The sequence below is a fragment of the Tetranychus urticae genome, chromosome 2 (assembly GCF_039701765.1).
Source record: "Tetranychus urticae isolate SD_2017Ah chromosome 2, NJAU_TeUrti_SD_1.0, whole genome shotgun sequence".
In the NCBI taxonomy this organism is placed as follows: domain Eukaryota; kingdom Metazoa; phylum Arthropoda; class Arachnida; order Trombidiformes; family Tetranychidae; genus Tetranychus; species Tetranychus urticae.
In genome coordinates this window covers 25,491,429-25,512,285 of record NC_142959.1, presented here as the reverse complement: position 1 = coordinate 25,512,285, position 20,857 = coordinate 25,491,429, and the positions used below count along the sequence as shown (strand labels likewise).

At 33.0% G+C, this 20,857-nt stretch overlaps 5 protein-coding genes across 6 annotated transcripts; 2 read left to right on the top strand and 3 right to left on the bottom strand.

Moving 5' to 3' along the window:
- Positions 1-4,577: 4,577 nt before the first annotated feature.
- LOC149094205 (uncharacterized) lies at positions 4,578-11,607 on the bottom strand. Its single transcript, XM_089267495.1, has 2 exons — positions 10,898-11,607; positions 4,578-4,726 (listed from the first exon to the last, which is right to left on the bottom strand). Exons 1-2 carry the CDS (start codon positions 11,459-11,461, stop codon positions 4,703-4,705), a joined length of 588 nt encoding a protein of 195 aa, XP_089123621.1. The 5' UTR covers positions 11,462-11,607; the 3' UTR covers positions 4,578-4,702.
- On the top strand, positions 6,489-13,503 carry LOC107360483 (leucine-rich repeat, immunoglobulin-like domain and transmembrane domain-containing protein 2). Of its 2 annotated transcripts, none has more exons than XM_015927152.3 (2): positions 6,489-6,643; positions 11,617-13,503. In XM_015927152.3, exon 2 carries the CDS (start codon positions 11,857-11,859, stop codon positions 13,369-13,371), a length of 1,515 nt encoding a protein of 504 aa, XP_015782638.1. In that variant the 5' UTR covers positions 6,489-6,643; positions 11,617-11,856; the 3' UTR covers positions 13,372-13,503. The 2 variants fall into 2 exon arrangements, 1 of the variants encoding a protein (XP_015782638.1); XR_016198671.1 differs by lacking the exon at positions 11,617-13,503 and adding an exon at positions 7,012-7,147 and having other exon boundaries at positions 6,503-6,643.
- Positions 13,504-14,516: 1,013 nt separating this feature from the next.
- Positions 14,517-15,434, top strand: eco (Establishment of cohesion). The gene has a single exon (XM_015927154.3). The coding sequence runs from the start codon at positions 14,517-14,519 to the stop codon at positions 15,360-15,362; it is 846 nt and encodes a 281-aa protein (XP_015782640.2). The 3' UTR covers positions 15,363-15,434.
- LOC107360482 (uncharacterized) lies at positions 15,376-18,941 on the bottom strand. The gene is made up of 3 exons (XM_015927150.3): positions 18,450-18,941; positions 16,281-18,306; positions 15,376-16,188 (listed from the first exon to the last, which is right to left on the bottom strand). The coding sequence occupies exons 2-3, from the start codon at positions 17,998-18,000 to the stop codon at positions 15,425-15,427; spliced, it is 2,484 nt and encodes an 827-aa protein (XP_015782636.1). The 5' UTR covers positions 18,001-18,306; positions 18,450-18,941; the 3' UTR covers positions 15,376-15,424.
- A 79-nt stretch (positions 18,942-19,020) lies between these two features.
- LOC107360485 (uncharacterized) lies at positions 19,021-20,833 on the bottom strand. The gene is made up of 2 exons (XM_015927155.3): positions 20,716-20,833; positions 19,021-20,450 (listed from the first exon to the last, which is right to left on the bottom strand). Exons 1-2 carry the CDS (start codon positions 20,746-20,748, stop codon positions 19,965-19,967), a joined length of 519 nt encoding a protein of 172 aa, XP_015782641.1. The 5' UTR covers positions 20,749-20,833; the 3' UTR covers positions 19,021-19,964.
- Between the last annotated feature and the right edge of the window lie 24 nt (positions 20,834-20,857).

Below are 20,857 nucleotides of genomic sequence, written 5' to 3'. Positions count from 1 at the left end.
ATAATAAGGATTAAAGCATAATCTGGTTGAAAAATTGCATTATCTGCATTTTTATTTTCATCTTCATGGTCACGATGAAACTGGAATTAAATGGTTTAACAAATCAGCTAAACTCTTGACCTACGTTGGGCTACCTGTTTGACCTTAATCATGGTTCCATTAATAGTTAACCTTCTTCCTTCTCATCATTACCAGCATTACCATCATCATTCATAATGCCATTTCACTAAATACTCTTCATACTCTTTCCTCCGATCGGATAAAAAATGTAAGAAATGAGCTTCAAAAATCAACTTGTGAAATTGAAAACCCAAAAAGGGCTCTTTTTCAATCAATCCTGACCCCACCTTTTAATGTACTTCACACTTGAAATTAAGATTTGAACAAAATCTTGATCTGGTTTCAGCCAAAAATCAACTTATAATTTTCTTATCTCTCTCTCTTCAGGTTCTTTTGACCTTAACTGAACAGTCCATAAATCGTTATTGTATCTTGAAAAGTAAAACATTTCCATAGCAACTTTGGGTGTGTAACGGGTGCTTAACATACTTGGCTAATTTTTGTAGACCTGGAAAAAGATGAAGAGATTAAATTATCACTTTCAGTCTGTTTGCTCAAATTTGGACCTACTATTTATCTCAGCGAAAAATCGTTTCAGTCTAAAATACACCTTTAACTATTCACCTTTCAGTTGGCCAGTCCTACAACTAAATGCAGTAACACAAAGTGTATCTTTATACAAATGATATACAAATTGTTTTATTTTTTTTTCTTCTTCACACCAATTTGATAATTCGCACTCATCATTTTGCGAAACCGTATGTGGTATGTTGTTTGTTTTCTTGGCTTCAAATGCAAACAAGAAGTTGATGATACATGATGGAAACTGAGGTCATAAAGAGAAGAGGAAAGATTATTCTGGCGATGATGAAAAGAGGAGCAGATGAAAAGGGAAAAGGTTAACCAATCAAGTTTTTTGTTCAATCTTTTCTTTTCCTGTTGTTGTTCATTTCAAAGAGATGTTTTTCAAGAGTCAAAGAAACCTGAAATCAAGAATTGAATTGAAAAAGGTTCAAATTGAAGAGCCTAAACTAAGATACAGATGAATCACATGAATTAACTATAATACTGGCTTAGGATAATTGCTGTGAGTATCAAACAGTTTTCTTGCTGTTTTAATTTTTACGCAGTTCATCAAATTTTGCCCTTTACTTCATTCATTGAATATTATTACCTTTTTTTGTTCACCAGATTCAAAACCAATCTAACAGCTTGGACAAAGTATCGATTGTTAATTGGCTTCCCTTTTTTGCAATATTAAGTGTTTTCATTTTTTGATTGCTGTTCACTTGAATTTTATTAAAAGCCAAGCCTTGGGTTTGCCTCACTTCATCAGCATTGTTACCTTGATCGCCACTCATTTTACCTTATTAATAATGGTAATAACCTGATCCAGTCAATCTAAAACTTTACCAATAACTATTAAACTTTAATCAGTGTCATTTAATTTTCTCCTTTTTCCATCTCTTTTTGATTCCAGGTAATTTGGAGTGTTATTCAATCATTAAAAGCAGCTTTTGTCTTTTCTGTTCATCAAAATATCTGCAAAACCCTTTTTTGGCTTTTAACGATTTATAATGTTTGATCATTCAAATCATTATTATCAAAGGAAACAATCAAACTCACAGTATTATATAATCTATTATAATGATTCTTAAACGCTATTATCGTAATTTGGATTGGCAAAAGTAAATCTTATTGTCTACTGATTGTATTCCAGCTCCAAGAATCATCAGCATCTAGTTTTTTGCTCCTGTTCATCATTCATTTGAATATTGGTGACTTTTTTGTCTCCATTCAAATCAAATTTTCATTTCAATTGGGACCATTAATTCAAACAGTTTATTCAAAATGCAAGCCAAATCAAATGAAACCAAATGCTTCTTGCTGCTAGTTTTTCAGTTAACCTGGCTTAACGTTAATTTTACCTTTTTATTACTATTATTAGTAGACGAAAATAATAATCGTATAAAATGATATAAAAAAACAAAGTGTAATCAAACAGACTTCATACTTAATCCATCTTAATATATCTTTCAATGATCTGAATCCAATCACAATTAAAGCGCAGCAAACTAAATGTAAGATCAAATCTAAACCTTTCCCAGTGATTTGTATTAACTGATGATTCCCATCTTTATTGATCTTGAATAATGGATCATTTTTTGCTGCTTTTTTTCACAATCAAGCTTCAACCTTAATCACAATCACCAGCAACAACAATGAAACAACGGTGAAGCAAGAAAAAAACCTTGTTATCCTTTTTTTAGTCAACTGGTTAGTTGAGTAACCAAACCTAATTTCAAAAGAAACTGTTAATGAATTATTTTAGCTGGCAAGTTGCACCAATTAAACACAAATTAACAAAAACAAGACACTTAGATGTTACTCTGATGACAATCAACTCACAAATCAATTAAATATTAAATCACCAATTTCAATCTGTAATTCAAGCTTAAGCAATCTTCTTGATTACAAACAAAGTTGAAGAATCCATTTAAATATTAATGAAACAATAGAAGTGATGAAGCAAACAAAGACAAATCCAAATGTAACCATCAATTTTAATTGCTAATCCAATTGCAATATTAGATGACAACAAAAAAACTGGTAACTTGAGAAATATTGAAGCAAATCAAGTGACTGTAAACATAAACATAAGATCACCAGAAAAGCGTAAGTGAAAAATGGAAAAGCGCCATTTACAAAAATTTAACAAAAGCAGTAAAAAAATTAAAATTAATTTGAAAATTTCCACCAACGTCTTTCAGGTAAATAAAAAAGGTGTATTGTTCATAGCAATCGATCAGAAAATTAAGCAAAAATTGAACTCCATTGATTTGTAATTTGAAAGATTAGCCTTGTTTCATTACAATCGAAGCGTACTTCACTTTTCCAAATGTTGGCTTAATGCTTAACAGCTTATAATTTTGCAGCCCAACCCTTGATTATTGGGCGTAAATCATTACAATTAATCGTCAAGAGAAGAAGATGAAGAAGATGATGGAGAAGATGGGAAGATGGAAAGAAAAGATGAAGGTAATGATGATGAAAATGGTGTACAACTGCATGTATTTACCGGTTATTTATGCTCTGACAAGTCACAAGCCCTTTAAGGTAATCAACAAATATGGGCCTCAAGGAAGACGCCAGATATTTTGAGGATTGTCTTTCTTTATCATCATCATCATCGCCATCATCATCTATGATTTTAAAGCCTCGGGTAATCAGTATCAAGAGCAACAACTTGAACAGCTAACGACTAACCAAGACTTTCATCTGGGATCGTCTCAATACAATATTTACTACTTTCCTTTTTATCTTCCTTTTCATCCTTTTTCATATTCATATCTTCAACATCATCTCCATCATCTCCATCATCTCCATCATCTCCATCATCTCCATCATCTCCATCATCTCTATCATCGCACTGACATATCTTCCTCCACTGGACATATTGTTTTACATGTAATACATTTAGCTTCTCCTTTCCTTTGTTTCATTTCAATGCTTTTAACCACATTTACCAATTGTTTCATGATATCACCATCAAACTCATCAGACTCATCATCAAATGTTAATACTTCATGCTTAAGATAATTACATGGAGACAAAGATAGCTTCAAAGGCTACATGACTGTCAACCCAAAACCCAAAAAGCCTCTAGTCATTGATGAATGTTAATATTCACAAATAAGATGCTCCAATTGAAGGAAAGATGCTGATGAATTTTGTTTTGATTGTTAACATATTAATGTTTACCTTTGAGCCATGATATTTAATGTGAAAACAAAAAGGTAAACATCTCAAGGTACATTTGAGTATCTTGTTTAGGGTAATACAAGCTGATCAGGAAGTAAATTGTGAGATTGACTTATTAAAAGCTAATTATTAATTGCTACCATCACAAGCTTTCTCTAGTTAAATTACAAGGTTTGTTGTTTTGTGGTTAACTGTTTCCCATTAATTGTAAATTAATATAAAAACAACCATTAAAACATCCTAAATTACTTCTCACTACCTTTTTTAATAACTCAATAACTCGTAACATTTTTGCATTTTTGTACATTTCCTATGAACCAACCATTAAAGGTAAATCTCCATTAAAAGCATTGTTGACTTGAACCAACATTCAGAAGTCTATGATTAACAAATGATTGCAATGAACATGTTTCAATGTTCAATGAAAAATGAATGGAAACTTGAAATTTTGCTTGTTTTTTGCCTTCCATTTTCAATAATCTGTCAGCAAAAATTACAATTTTAAACATGACGATGAAAGATGATGAATGTCATCAGTAAACATCATGTTATCATCTTGTCATCATCATGTTATACCAGTTAAATTACATGTTATTTTAGCTTTTCATTTATTCACAATCAACAGCAACAATATCATTATTAAGTGTAAAGATGTAAATTATTGATACACTTTTGTTCAGCCAATTGTATTCCAATGGTAATACATTTAATTATCGATCCAGTAAATTAGGTAAACATTGAATTATCTTGTTCATTGGGATTCTGTCCTTTAACCAATAAATATATTAGATTGAGGGATTGATCGAGTTGCTTGCGGCCACAAAAATGATAACCAATTATCCGTCATTGGAAAGATGTGAAAAGATGAACCAATTGCATGTTAAATGTTCAGTTCAATCTTTATCTTTACCGTGAACATGAAAGGTAAGAAAGAAGAAGAAAAATTGTACAAAAAAATGAGTTTTTATAACAATTTGGGTTTGAAATAAACAAGGAAAAAATGATGAGAAACAAAATGGCCAAAAATAATACAAATTTACAATTGTTTTTCATCAAATTTCATCTTTTATTTTGCTTCTTTTTTACCGTTTCTCACTTCAAACTTGAAACTTCATCCTCTTGACCTGAGGATATAAACAATGAAACAATTGGACTTCAAACATTTTCAGACAAAACCATTACACCTAACCTGATAATCATTTAGTGTTGACGGCAACAAATGAAAAGCAAAACAATGTATTGATAGGGAATTGAAGGGAAAGGAAACAATCGACAATTAATCAACAATAAGGTGAACATAATTAATGGTGAAAATTCCTGTAACACTGATTCATCTAAAGTCACTTTAATTTTCCAGAAATTCTTGATTCAGTAAAGCAAAACTCACTTTGATGTTGATAGCAATTTGGATTATCTTGACTAACCATTTATTTTGCCTTTAATTTCATTTTAGAATCAATTCTAATGTCAATTGGAAAAAATTGTCTGATTTTAACCAAGAATCAAGTCTCAATTTCAGACATGAAAAAAGGTTGAAATTCATTTCGGTTGTCATTCAAAAGAAAGCTTGTTGACAGTTTTTGAGTTACAATCTCTTGTTCGGCACAATTTTCAATGAAATCATAAACCTAAGAAGCTTAGTCAAGTCCCAAAACCCAATTTTCCGGCCACTTTCAATGAACCTGGCCATTAGCCGCTCCTTAACAATCGATCCTCAGCTTTTCACTAATGCTAGTATTGAGCCTACACTTACCTACTTCCATTGAAAAATACATTCAACTTTAAAATTTGAAAATTTCAAGTTTAGGTCAAGCCTATGGGTAAGTTTGACCGCAGTTTTAAACCGTTTCACTTTAACCTGTTTCAACCCAAAAAAAAAGATTGACTTTAATGATGATAATAACCATGGTGAGGCTGAATCAAGATGAGATTGTAATATTAAACATCATCATTATATTTTTCATCTTTCACATCCATATGTATGAGGTTTGAGTAACAATCTTTTGCCCATTTCCATGTTTTTCTGGTTGGTGTTCATCTTCATTGAATCAGCTTTGCTTTTGTTTGGCCTTAGGTCAACATGAAAATTGATTGTTCAAGGCGTTAATTCATCCTCATGGTTGGAAATGAATTAAACTTGTATCCCTTCAGTTCAGGTCTACATCATTATTTGTATATTATTAATATAATCATTAGAGTCATTTCACTTGATCATCTTCACTTGCTTTACAATAGAGATGAACAAAAGTGTTTCTCAGTTTCTTTTATTCCTTGTTTTATTATTAATTCAAGTCAATTTAACCCTTAAAATGATGCCAAGGCACATGGTTAACCATTAAGGTTATTGTTTGGTTAAGGTAAACCAAAGACGACACTGTAATAATGATCAACACCTTAAACCAACTATTATTTTTGATTAAACGGTGAAATTGCCTCTTCCAAGGCAAATCTTGTGATTAACATTGTCCTCTTGTATTGTAATGATCAATCATACGGTCAACTTGATGATTAACATGATGATTAATGCGATGATTCATATGATTGTTTGGGTAACCAAATCTTTTGATTTTAAGTTATGGGAATGGCTTTCAATAAGATGAACCTTTGACTTGTTTTCATAAATAATAATGTAACCAGATTTTGTTTAGCTGTTGGTTGATCATTTTTGTTTGTTGGTTAAAGTTAATTAGACAAATAGTGTTAGATTAATTGTTAACAGATCAACATTTACATGATGAATAATGATTAATATGTATCATGTAAGACCATCATCATTGGATATTTACATTATAACGTTTTTTATATCCACAAAAAAATAAAGGTTGGTTCAGTTTATCTCGTATTTGTATCAAAAAATTGTGAATCCTAATCTGTTTCTATTCTTGGTTATGAGTTTAATTTAACTTAACTTACCTTTTTTTTCATTTCCTTTTATTTTCTTACCTTTTCTGTCTGTCTCTGTCTACTTTCATTTTTTCCTCTATCATTAAGAAACATACGTATCTGTTTTAAAAAGGGCTCCTTGTGGGCCGAATAACCGGTTTACTTGGTTGCCATACCTGAAACGGCAATCAATTGAAGAAACAGTCGACAAGCCTTACTTATTTTTCACATTTTCTTACATTTCTTTGCTTCTTTTCATCTTCTTTTCATCTTCTTCACCGCTTTTTCAAATCTTACAATATGGAGGGCTCTTTGTGTGTTGGTTTGTACTGAAAAACAAAACCAGTTTGCCTGGTCGCTTTACCTGAGACACGACCCAAGTTTAAGCAAAAAAAACCAAACCTACTTTTTTCATCTTTTTTTCATCTTCTTTCTACATTCTGTTTATTAGTTACATTCTGTTAAGGTGGGTCTGGCCCTTGGTTGTTCGCTTTGTTGCACGAACTACAATAGTGTATGGTTGCTGATATTATGTTTCTAATAGAGGTTTACATATTTAGTGTGGAGAGGGAAAGGGAAATAAGTTCTTGATTGATATACTGATGAGTTATTTCCTTTTGAAAGCAAATATTGTGTGAAAAAATTAATAAAAAGAGGGAAGGGGTTTTAAAGAGTTCTTGAGATGTTTTCCCGTTGTTGAGGGGGATGGTTGTTTTTTATACCTTGGAGAGTGATGAACATTTTCCTAACTAGATTTGAGACATCAGGTTTATGGAGTTTCGTTATCATCCATGAATAGTCTCCAGGTGTGGTATAAATACATGAGAGGGTATACTTCTCATTCAAGAAATTTGGACAATATTGTACAATGTGTTGAGGTATTGCTGATCCAGTTCCACATGAGCAGATGGTTCTGGAGTCATATTTATAGTCATATGTCCCTACTAAAAATTTGAGTTTCCAATCCAGTTTTTCAGTCTTTTTGAAGTGTTTGGAAGGCCATATTTTTGTTATCCTGTTTTTGAGTTTCTTGTTGATCCTTTTAGACATAAAGGTATGAACTATCCTGTTGGTCATTCCATGGATTCCATGCCAAACTGAGTCGGATGTTACCGTCGGTCCAAGATCTTTGTCTATGTTAATCAGTCTTTGATAGAAGGCAGGTATATTTCCGGTCTCTACAAGCTCAGTTAATCCCTTATTGATACTTATTTCCAGTAGTTTAGATATAAGACATCCATTGTTGGTTAGAAAACCCAAGAGCTCTCTATTTCTTGTGAATTGCGTTCCATTGATACTTCTAAGTAGAAGTCCATACAGTTGCTCATACTTCTTGCATAACCTGTCATTCTTTATCATGTCATCCACGATCAAAGGAGCAAGTCTGAGAAAGTGTGAGTTATTGTATGCATTTAAAATGAGATTTTGCGTTTTAACAGGCATTAGCTTGATGATATTTTTCTTTTTGAATAAATAGCTAATTTTGTTTCTCAGCAAATCATAGAGTTCGTCATAGTTGACTAATCTTTGATCAATCTTAATTGGTACACCAAGCAATTTAGTGCTCGTTGATTGTGGAATCATTGGTTCTTGTGTGTTGATAGCTCGAAGAATCGCTTTAGATTTAGCTGGTAGAACATTCAGTTGATAATCATTAATAATTTGTTTCATCTCAGTGAATCTTCCATTAATTCCTTGCGTCACTTTAGATGTCTGTATTTTGATGATGTTAACGATATCATCAGCAAAGGCTAATGTTCTTACGGTGTTATTGGCACGATAGTCTGCTGGTTTGAAGTTGAATATTCCAGTTCCAATGGTTTGAAGTTCATCGAGAGTTTTTTGGAAACCATAGGCGTATAGTACCGGTCCAAGAGCAGAACCTTCCGGTACTCCTCCAATATTAAATCTCCACTTAATCAATAAGTCATCAATTAAACCTACTTTGCGATCCGACAAGAAGGATATAATCAGGTATAAAACGGGTGTTGGACAGTTGAATGACGATAGTGCATTTATGATATGATTATGTTTTATTTTTGCGAAAGCCGATTCAATATCAGCGATGATGAGTTGATGATTGTAGGTTTGTGTTGATCTAACAGATAGAAATTGATCTTTAATTTCTAATAGTAGTCCAACTGTGTCCTTCTTATCTTGATAAGCGAATTGATTTCTAAAGAAGTTTGAAGGTGTTAACATCTTCAGTTTATCGAGGATGATTATCTCCAATAATTTAGACATTATCGTTTGAATTTGAATTGTCCTGGCTCTCACTCCATCAGACTTGGGTATTATCGTCGCTCTTGTAAGTTTCCACGCTGTTGGAAAGAATCCCATGTTCAATACTTTAACATAAAGTTTAAATACAGCATTTTCTTTAGATTCCAGGAGTGAATTGAATGCTGATACATCCATGTAGTCAATTCCATAGGCAGCTTTCTTGTCTAGTTTTTTAACCGCTTTATAAAACTCTTCTCGAGACAATGTTATACTCATTTGTGGTGTTGATGAGCTAATTGTCATGATTTGATTAAGATTTTCAACATCTGTTTCATTATCAAACTCTTTGAGAGTTAACAGTTTATTATTGGTGAACCCATCAGTAACTGGGGTCTTTTCAACTAGAAGAGATTTGAGTTTCCTCCAGATACCAGCGTCATCACTCTGATAGTAATCATCATGAATAGTTGCATTAAATGTCTTAATTTGTTTTTTGAAGATCTCAATTATATCTTTTCTTGCTTTCCAGTTTCCAGCTTTACTTTTATTCATCAATTTTTTGAGTAGTTTGGTGATCGGAGGTTTCTTTGGTTTGGGGTGGTTAATTTTCCTTGTTGTGAGAGATTCTTCTCTTGTCTTGATTGTTGATTTCAGATAATTTGTTATTATTTGGTCTAACTCAGTTTTACTATCAAGTTCATCCAAGACATCCTCATCCGGGAAATTTTGAACTATTCCTCCAACGAAGAGCTTTCGATCTAAGATCTTTTTGAACACAATGTTCTGTGAACTTTCAGCTATTCTATCCGATCCAATGTTTACTTTAATAGATAACAATTTATGATCTCGTTCATCGAGGATAAAGCTAGTTTCATAATCAGATGTTTCAATCTTTGAATTGCCAAAGATGGCATCTATCCAAGAGTAAGAGTTATTACCCTTGAATGTAAAATTATCCTCCGTAGGCTTAAAGGAACACTTGAGTCCATAGTTAGCTAGCTGTTCAACAATGAAGTTAGTCGTGTTTTGACAGAAGTTTCTAGGTTCAAAGGACCATTCAGCATTCTCGCAGTTAAGATCTCCACAGATCAAGCCAGGGAGATGTTGAACTATTGAGATTGCTGAGGACAGTTGATTAATTATTGATCTAATTTGGTAGAAGACAGTAGGAGTGGGAAGGTAGATCGAGGCTATAAATATTCTTTGATTGTTAATGGAGAGAGTAATGAGTGTAAAGTGATCTGTTTGTCTAATTAATTTTGGATTAGTATTTCTATTAACAACAATCGCAGTGTAACCTCTTTCAAAGATGCTACAGTGGTCAGTCGTTATCTTAATATTGTTTAGTATAGGAGCATTAAACTCCTGTAGAGTTAGAACTGTTTCATATTTTAGGCTTGTTAGGTCAAATATCTTTGTTGTTTTTAGCTGAGATTTCTGGCAGTTTAAATTTAGTAATTTAAACATTAAACTGAGTATTACGTCTTTCTTTGTTAATTAGCTTAGATAGCAAAGGACAGTTCTTAGAGAAGGTTGAGTGTTCATGAGGTTGTTCATTTTTCTGGCACATGGCACACCCTGATTTGTCTTGGACAGTAAATGTTGGTTGATCACATTTACCTTTTTTATGTCCCGTAGACCAACAGTTTGTACAAACTGAGTACATATAGTGAATCTTGTATTTGGCAGCTTCGCCGTTGAAGTACAAGATTTTCCTCTCTGATATTTTATTAAGTATAACTGGAGATAATCTGAAGATCATCCTGCATAATGAAATTCCTCTTCTCGATTTGAACTCTTTTTGATGTATCAATTTGATATTATCCTCAAGTTCTAGATTATTTCTGGCTCTAAAACTAGCTTCATCCTCAACTGAATCTTTTCTAACTATTACCCTGATCATTGGATCTTTTTTCCTCTCTTCTTCAAGGTCAGCTCTATTTCCCAGAGAAGAATGAATTGAATTTACCTTGACACTAAAGTTGTCTTGAATTGAGGTGACTTTGATGGATTTACCAGCTTTGACGACATCCTGTATTTGTAGTTTCTTGTCATGATTTATAACTTTGACTACTTCAGCAGCAACTTCGTCAATGGTTTGTCCATCCTTTGGTTTGAAATAAACACTTGCCTTCTTTGGTTTTTGCTTCGCAACTTGAGCATACGAAGGTTTGTTGATGATATTTTCTTGTTTCATTTCTTGAACTTGATTTTTCACTTCTCCAAGCTCTTTATGAATTGATTTGAGAACCACATTAATGTTATTGACATCAGTTTCCTTGTTCGTTACCTCATTGATAGCTGTAGCAAATAGCTCCTTAATTATTGGAAAGTTATACTCCATCCTCTTTTTGTCAGACACTTTCATATAAGAGGCCATTTGATCGAATATAGCGTTGAATGAATTAATAACGAAGGTTGAGTCCACAACAACATTGTTCTTGAGACAACCCAGCATGTCCTTGCTCAGGTGTTTGGAGGTAAATATATTCTCAGGTTTTATTGCCTGTTTTTCAATATCGATGAGATCCATTCTTATATTGTTAGATCCAGCGCGTGAATCTTAACAACTTGAACACTGATTTAAGAAATTAAACTAATTGAAAGGCACAATAAATTAATTAATTAATTACTTAAAAAGAAGGTGACATTCAACATTCTCTTCCTCTCTTTCTTTATTTTGTATAGTTGCGCAAACTCATCATCTTCTCATCTTCTTTCCGGTAGACAGGCGAAAGAAAGAGGAAAAGGAGAGAGAGAGAGGGAGAAAGGAAGCAAGGAAGAGGAGAAGAAAAGAGAAATGGAAAATATTCGCCATTATTTTACTCGAGACTCATGAGATTGTCCAACCGATGGATTTTCAAATTTTGTTTGTACTATCTTATATTAACCTTATATCAAGTTGTTTTCCTTTCCTGAATTGATAACATGGTTTGGTTTATCTTTTCATCGTTTTTTATTTTCTGTTTACTACATTCTGCCAACAGTGATGGCCGCTGTCCATCGACCTGTGAGTGTGTCTGGAAAAGTGGAAAGATTACAGCTCAATGTGTTGGTGCCAATTTGATGGTTGTACCTTCGGGTGCGTCTAAAAACCTTCAAGTTTTGGATCTTTCAAAAAATAACTTTCAAACTTTGCCTTCCAAAGTTTTCCAAGAAAGAGGATTAATCAATTTACAGAAAATTTTCCTCTCTGAATGTAAACTTGGACGTTTATCACCAGACACATTTTTTCAACTCAACAACTTGGTTGAACTCGATTTAAGTGTAAATTTATTAACTAGTGTTCCTTCGGAATCTCTTAGCTATGTTACTCGACTTCGTCGACTCAATCTACATAAAAATCCTATCCGTACAATTGGAAAGGATAGTTTCTCTGAGCTTACCAATCTTGGTATACTGGATTTGAGTGATTGTGAAATTGAGAGCGTTGAAAAAGGGGCCTTCAATGCTCTTAAAGCCTTGGATCACATTAAACTGGACGGCAACAGGCTGTCAACTCTACCAGATGACGTTTTTAATGACCTACCAATAACCAATATCGGTTTACACAGAAACCCATGGAAATGTGATTGTGAAGTTAGACCAATTTTAGAGTACTTGAATAAATTTAAAATTACACCCAGTGTGCCGCCAACATGTGCAAGTCCGTCCAAATTAGCTGGTTTAATGTGGAACTCCTTGGAACTTTCAGCTTATGCTTGCCCTCCGATAATCAAAGTTAGTGAGACTCAACAGCAAGCGAGATTAGCTTCAAATGTATCATTTGAATGTATTGTCAGCGCTAATCCATCCGCCAGAATTAACTGGTCTGCTGGTGAACTCGGCGTCAACAGTTCTATTACAATCACTGAAGGTGATAAATTTTCTATTAATGAGGAAATGAGAGTAGCTGATTCAATTTCATCAACTTTGACCATTCATAAAATTGATAATGAAGATGCTAGACGTTATTATGTTTGTATTGCATCGAATGAAGCAGAAACTGTTTCTCAAAACTTTACCATCACTCTGATCAACTCAGATTTTACTCCTCAATGGTCTAAAATTGAAGTGATTACTGGTGTTGTTATTTCAATTTTAGCTTTGATTGTGGTTTTAGTTCTTGGTATTCTAGTCAAAATTAGGACTAGCAAGGATACTTCCACACCAAATAATACTGTTAACACAGATGATAACTCTGTAATTATGCAAAATAACAAACTTGAAAAGAATTGTGTTGTCCAAACACCAGTCATTGACTATCTGCCGAAGGAGAGTTATCAAGCTAATGATGGAACCAATGGAGCAGTCATAATGATAACTGACTTCCCACCGACTCAACTTTATTATAATTATGAAAATTGTAATATTTTTCAACCTCATCGTATGCTACATGAAACCGATGAAGGATATTTTGAAAATAATTTTGTACCATTCATTTCCAACGAAACACTGTTGTGAAAACATTTTTTTCGAAAATTCCCTATTTTTAACTTATAAATGACTTGTATAAAAAATTATCATTGCAAATACACATTGTAATTAGACATCAAATTGAATGTTAATATTTTTATAAATTACTTTGATCATCAACTCTTGCGTATTTTCATTTCATTTTCATCATCAACTCTTAAATCGGAATCAAAAGGAGAGTGACATATCCTTCGTAAAATTGTTATTTGTTATGATTTGGAGGAAATTAATCAATGGCATTCAATAGGAGACACCGAGACAAAATTCATCAAAGGCTTATTTTTCCAGACTGAACTTCAGGGCAGAAAATGAACTTGAAATTTGATTATAACTGAATCTAGTTATTCGGAGCTCATTCCAGACTTTGTAAAGATTAAAGAGTTAGATTTCAGTGTATTCACTTGTTTGCAAACCAAAAGCGTTTTCAGCAATTCTTAATTGGGCAGACTTGAAATCGATTTACCTTTTTACGTTATTTAGGAATTCTTTTCAAAGCTAAAAACTTGCGAATTTCAATTTCATATAATTTTCAATTTGAATGCTTTATCCAGACCTTAGACTCGAAATTTCCTAAAGATTTTTGCATATTTATTCTTATCATTTTATCTTGAACAAATATGTTCTATCGATTGTCATTGAAATTTTCCTTGCGGAAACGGACTGAAGCACTGATCTTGAAATATTGTGTAAATTAATTACTGTTAGTAAATAAAAACAAATTTTGTAAATCCAACAAAATGTAAGTCGATGCTGAGTCAATTCAGGAATCATTAAAAGATTAAGCTTTCAAAACAAACAAAATAAGCTATCCAAACATCATATCAGTGTACATATTTTAATCTCGTAATTTATATGAATCATCATAATGATAAGTTTTAATCTAATCTTATTAACTCAAATAAATAACTTTTAGTTTAAATATAATATTCTATTCGATAGTATCGAGAGTTTTCTATTGGCTAAACTCGAATTGGATCTAATAGATGGCAGTGCTGCTCGGGTCAGTCATTTGTTTTTATTCACTTTCGCGCTCAAACAATTTTTTCATCATCCAAACAAAGTCTCTGCTTTCATTTTAGTGTCCAATTCTTTTATCAATTTTCTCTTATTTGTTACAAATTATTTGTTTTAAAATGACTAAAACACCAACGCGTACTTCGCCTTACCCGAAGAGAACACCTTTAAAAGTATTTCCAATATTCAATTTTAAAAATGACCCTGAATTTCGAAAGACTGCGAAAAGTCCGCAAAGTGAAACCAAAAAAGTGAGGAAACCCAAATTGGAGAAAACCCCTAGAACTCCTAAAACTCCTAAAAATAAATCACGAGATGACCAGTATGTTATTGATGCCGGTCAAAAGGATTTTGATGCTTCACAGTGCAAAACTTGCAATATGCTCTACACCAAAGGCGCCATTGAAGATGAGGAACACCATTCGAGATTCCATGAGAATTTTGTCAACTCAATCAGATACAGAGCATGGAAAACTGAAAATACTTGGAAACAATTTGATGATGAATCTAAAATAGTCGTGATTAGGCCGGATGATCCTAAATTCATGTTGAAAAAGGTTGATGAGATGTTCACCATTGCCGATCAAGAATTAGGGATAAACGTGAGTCTTTTTGACTGTCTCAAGCCAGATATGGTTTTTTTATTATATGTTTCAAATGGACGGATATGTGGATTCGTTGTGGGGGAACCAATCAAAGAAGCCAATATGTATTGTCCAGACACAGGGATGGTGAACATCATTGACTCATTTCCATGTGACATTGGCGTTCCACGAATATGGATCCATTTTAGTTATCGCCGCAAAGGTATTGGAACAAAATTATTGGATGCTCTTCGAGCTATTTTTGGTAAAGAAAATGCAATCGATAAATTAAAGATTGCTTTTACTGACCCAACTGAAGAAGGGTTAGCTTTTATCAGTACATACACCGGGAGAAGAAATATTCTTGTTTACACACTGTAATTAAACAAAAAGATTGAATGTTATTAAAGATGGAAGAAATTTATTCTCTTATGCACAAAAAACTATAAATAACTTTGTTTCACTTCCTCTTCAATGCTTTCATCTTTAAAATCGGGTTTACAGTCAAATTTGTTCAACAAAAAATCAAAATAAACAAATTCTGGTACAGGGAAATAGTTATAGTATTGTCGATGATTATCCAATGGATGCCATCTAAGGTATAAAGGTCTCCATAATTTAAGCAAAAATAGATCACTATCAATTCTCATGTTGCTTAAAAAAGTATCAATTTTCTTATCTGGATTAGAGGCAAAGTATAATGGGTTGTAAATGAACATTAATTGATTGATGCTCAATAATTCAATTTTCTCAGGAATGGTCTGGGATTGAACTGATAAGACGCTAACATTTGATGGATTGCGTGAATGATAAGCAGATTTAGTAGACGGTGTATTGTGTCCAGTTTGATGAACTGAATTTTGTGTTACTGGCTTGCTGGGTGCCACGGCAATTGAAGAGATGATTGAGGTTGACCACGCATTTGAAACTGGTTTACCAGTTGGTTGAAAATTATCAACTTCGAGTGTAAGTGGTTCATCTTTCCGTACTGGAATTGTTTGCAGATCATATAAACGAATTAAATAAAGTGATGAAAACTCAAAATGATATGGATTTTGACATATTAATTGCCACACAGCATCAAGAAACAATGTAAATAAAACAATATCAGGAGATCGAACAATTGAATTGTGAACCATTCCATTGAGAAACAGGAACTCTTTACTGATTAAACTTTCAAAACCAGAAATTGATCGACGCTTCTCATCTATAAAAAGAAAAGAAAAAAATATTTAAGTAATAGAAAATTGCATGTAAATAAAGTAAGGTAAACATTGATTTTGATTTTGATGTAAATACCTAATACTATTTGAAGTAGCGCTGAGAGGATAGGATTGTAATGGTCATCATTTTCTTCAATAATTAATAAAGATGATTCTTCTGCGAGAATTTGTGACATTTCTTTGACAACGGTAAGGACTCGCGCAACAATTTTAACCCATTTTCCAGTCTGTGATAAAAAATGTGGAAATTTATCTGCATAGTAGCAACAAGATTTCCTTAGATTATAATATGCTGATTCTAATTTGGTCAACGGAGGAAGCAAATTGCTAACTTCAACAATATTTAAAGGTCTAAAAGCACTGTAAAGTATATTTGTAACATCCATTTTAAATGATGAACAGCGAAGGAGTAAATTTTGTCGGGATTCCTTGATTCGAGATTTGTGACAATAGGTTATAACAGGAACACGATTTCCATTAAGATGAGGTGATAAACTATGGATCAATGTAATATCTGAAAGATAGTGACTCAAACTGATGAAAGAAACCGGCAAGGAAGGGCACATATTGTGATTCTCATTGCAGTGGGCAATTCGAAGGGATTCATTAAGTGACATCCAATATCCCTCGTGGCGATTCCAATCCTGAGGGAATTGATATGAGTATTGATTGGCTAATAGTGTCCACAATAAGGCACTTTCCGGCAAATTCCGTACATTGAAAGGACTTGCTGACACTACGGTTGAAGCCCTCAAGACAGTAATCAATTGTTCCAATTTGTCAACCAAATTTTTGACTAGATCGTTATTCTTCATTTGGAACTCAATACTTCGAAAATCATTACAAAATACTGTTAAATGGGTGTCCTGGCCCTCTTGTTCAATCCGAACTTGGTAAATATTCATCAGGTCAATATCCTGTTCATGTATTTCACGGTTCTCTTCAGATACTGGATGAATATCAAAGGGCGGTAAACGTAAGGAAGACAAGGTACCTTTACTTGATGGACCAGTACTACTGGTGCTGATCATGGTATTTGAATAAAAACCAGGATTCAGACTAATGTTGTTGGAAGATGAATCATTTAAGTCTGTTGTTTTAGATGTTATTGCTGGAAAATTAACATTGGTTGGTGGAAGTGAGGCAAATGAGGTTTCATTAAACGATTTCCTTCTTTCTAAGTCTAGCTGAATCTCATGATGATAATCAATAAATTTCAAACGACGATTACTAAGGAGAAGCTGTCCAATGGTTCCCTTGGAACGTTTAATTTGAAGATTATATCTTTTCACAGAGTCGACAGGTTTAGCTATAATTGCTTCATTAGCCCTGAAATCGGTCCAAACATTGAATGATGGAGATCTTGTAGGTCCCAATGAATTCAAGTCGATGCCGTCTTCATCGGAAGGTAAAGTAAAGGACGATTTCGTAGATGGAGATAGAGTTAGTCTACTTAAAGTGGCAGCTGATGATGAAATGAAATTTTTAGATCCTAGTCCTCCAGATCCACTTCCACTAGCATTACCAGCAGCACCTTGACTGTCAGGGTGATCTCTTTCGTCAAAAGATGATGCGAAACTTTGCTCGTCGAGATATCCCCTAAAAGTAGGTTGCGGAGCTTCTGGTAATTTTGGAGGATTTTTTGGAGGTTTAATTTTAACTATACTTTCTTCAACGGGCTCATCATCTTCCTCCTCTTTGAAGTGATTCACATATGATTTGAAAGTATGCCTAGGTTCACTATTAGAGTTATTCATAAGTGAATTTCTCAATGAGGCACGGCGAAGACGTTGCATTGCTAATTAGTAGGCTACAGGATGATTTGAAAGAAAACAAGTTTATCTTTGGTTTCCAATAGAAATTGTTGATGCTTCCTGGATGCAATAGTCACACTGTGATAGTTGAGTTTCTCTTCTGTCCTTGTATACTTCAAATGATGGGTGTTGCAGTAACAAGTTTACTTTTTTTCAATCGGAACCCAATTCTCCAGCCGAAAGTATCATAATTGTAATTGAAGGCCTAAGGATATTACCAATGTTGAAATGTACAGCATAAATAATAAACAATAAAAATCTGATATGGTTGAAAAAGTAAGAAAAAAACTGAATCCAGGAAAGAAGAGTGAGGTGACAGAAATGAAGAGAAAAGCAAAAAATGAGTAAACATTAGGTTCGGTAAGTAAGCATATTACAAGCAACACGTGATATTACAAGATCAGTTGATACAAGGATATTGGACTACTCACCAATTGTTAACAAATAATTGGGCTAAATAGATGAATAAAGGAAGGGGGACAAAAATGAATAAAAACAATGGGTAAAATAGGTAAAGATATTAAAGAAAACTATACCAACAATAAAAAAACAGGAGAAAAGCAAAATGATAGAAAGGAAAGGTGAGAAAGAAATTGGCCAAGTCTAAACAAATTGGTTCATATGGCGATGATTAAGATAGAGGTTCAAGGTATGGTGATGATTCTGATGATGTTGATGGTAATGGCAAAGATGCGTCTGTTGATAATGTTTTGAATTAAACATCGTCACTGTGAAATACATAGAAAAGTGAATGGAAGAGAAAAGGATTGAATTTTGATAGGAAGAAAACAAGAGGAGAAACAATTAATAACCGGTTTAAATATAACTACATTTATTTTAATTTTTATTATCAACAAGAAAGTAAACAAATATTAAACAACTACAAAAAAAATGAGGGCGTCAAGCAGAAAATTTGGTTAGTTAAAGTAGATTATCGTAGAGGCCGCTATCCTCGATTCTCTTTCTTTTTACCTTTCTTTTTCAACTAACTTGAGATAAAAATTAAGTTGCACTAATCAAAAGGCGGTAACATTTAATTTCATGATATCTAAAACACCGATGAAAATGATTACAATTGAATAATTTTGCTTCCTCTATATCGATTCAAATTATTGATAAACAATAAGTCATCAAGTTTGTATGTCTTTGTGAACCTTCAAATGATATTTCTCACTTTTTTGTGCAATTCTTGCGTTTTCATAGTTAATTATCTTTCACCAAGAACATTTTTAATAAAATTAGTCATACTTAGGATATTTTGAGTAGGTGAGATAATGAGCTTTTTCAAGGTCTAAGAATAAGATGTTTTAAATAGTTACATCAATAAAAATTGGATAATCAAAACTTAAGATAAGGAAAATAGTCTTTAGAAATTAAATTGATGGATTGTTTACCTTTTCATGGAGATTCATTGATAGATTTGGGACCAAAATTTTCATTAGTTATAACATGGAGAAAATATAGTTGGAGATTTTTTTTATGAAACCAAAGATACCAGATCTTTTTTTATTAATGCATGTTCGGTGAAAATGATTTACACAAATAAATGTTGGTATAAATTGGCAGAAAAAAATGATTCTATATCTCAATCAGTGCTTAATTGGGCTCCTTACTCTAAGAAAATGATTAAATTATTGGAGGTCATAGAGTTGATGAAGGTGCTTAGATTGGTCCTGAAAATGGTGGGAGGTAAATGTCAAAAGTATATCAACTAGCATTAATATATTGTTTTAAATCAAGTGTTGTAAAGTAAAAATTTGTTCAAAGGTGGGAAAAAAGCTGTAGTTGGAGTAGATAGTCATGATTGAGGGTAACCTAGAGTTTGGTTTCAAATGTCAAAATAATATGATGAATAATTTAACTAATGAAGAGGAAGGTATAGAAAGGTTTAGATGTTGTCGGTCAATGACTGATGAAGCGATTGTGAAGTTAAAATATTACCAATGCTAATCAGTTTTAGATGTATTTTCCTCTCCTGAATTACTTTCCTCTGATTTTTGACCTTTACCTTCATCTTTAGTCTCAGAGGCTGATTCCTTGGACTTTTCATCTTTGCTAGCAGCTTTACTTGACTTTTTGCCTCCAGTTGCAGCCTTTTTTCGTTTAATTGATCCCTTGGCTTTACCTCGACTTTTCTTGGTCTTTGTCTCTTCTTCTTCTTCTTCATCGTCATCTCCTTCACTGGAAACTGCCCTCTTTCTTTCACTTTTGGGTGCACTTTTTTCTTGAGCTGACTTTGGTCTTCCTCTACCACCTCGCTTGACTTTACCTTCATCATCTTCATTTTCAGCCTTTCTAGCTCCAAGAGCCTGTTCCTTCATTGCATTGACTGCAGCTGTGGCTGCTTTCCTCTGACTCGTTCGAGTTCGAGTTGGCTCTTGGACAGTTTTCTCTGCCTTTTCATTAGCTACGTCATTAGCTTGTTTTTGAGTCTAAAATAAAGGAATACAAAGGAAAAATTAATGAAGACTGAATAAATTAAAAAGGAATAGAATGTATATAAGAAAATCAAGATAAAATAGATGAAAAGCGCGATACAAAAAAAACATGGAAGATAGCGGAAAGGCAGTGAGATGGGAAAATGAGCAATAAAAGAGGGAAAAGGCATATTCAACATAGCAAGCAAATGTCAAATTATCTCGATCATTTAAACAATAATAATAAATAATTATTTAATTTAAATTAAATTAAACTTACATCATCTCCTTTTGTAGAATTGGTTAAAGCCATAATTGAAGATTGAAAAAAAATTTATTTGAATTATAACAATTAAGGAAGGAAAAAAGAGAATAATGAATTCACTAGCAAAATGGCCAAAAAAAGATGAGGGAAGATTCAC

Bases quoted from the DNA above. Each gene is read 5' to 3' on its own strand.
- LOC107360482 (XM_015927150.3), bottom strand. From the start codon at position 18,000: ATGCAACGTCTTCGCCGTGCCTCATTGAGAAATTCACTTATGAATAAC. The intron at 16,189-16,280 runs GTATTTACATCA...TTCTTTTTATAG, and splicing joins GCTACTTCAAATAGTATTAG to ATGAGAAGCGTCGATCAATT.
- LOC107360485 (XM_015927155.3), bottom strand. From the start codon at position 20,748: ATGGCTTTAACCAATTCTACAAAAGGAGATGAT. The intron at 20,451-20,715 runs GTAAGTTTAATT...CCTTTATTTTAG, and splicing joins ATTCTACAAAAGGAGATGAT to ACTCAAAAACAAGCTAATGA.
- eco (XM_015927154.3), top strand. From the start codon at position 14,517: ATGACTAAAACACCAACGCGTACTTCGCCTTACCCGAAGAGAACACCT.
- LOC149094205 (XM_089267495.1), bottom strand. From the start codon at position 11,461: ATGGATCTCATCGATATTGAAAAACAGGCAATAAAACCTGAGAATATA. The intron at 4,727-10,897 runs GTAAATTCAATT...TTCACGGTAAAG, and splicing joins AAGACAACTTTAGTGTCAAG to ATAAAGATTGAACTGAACAT.
- LOC107360483 (XM_015927152.3), top strand. From the start codon at position 11,857: ATGGTTTGGTTTATCTTTTCATCGTTTTTTATTTTCTGTTTACTACAT.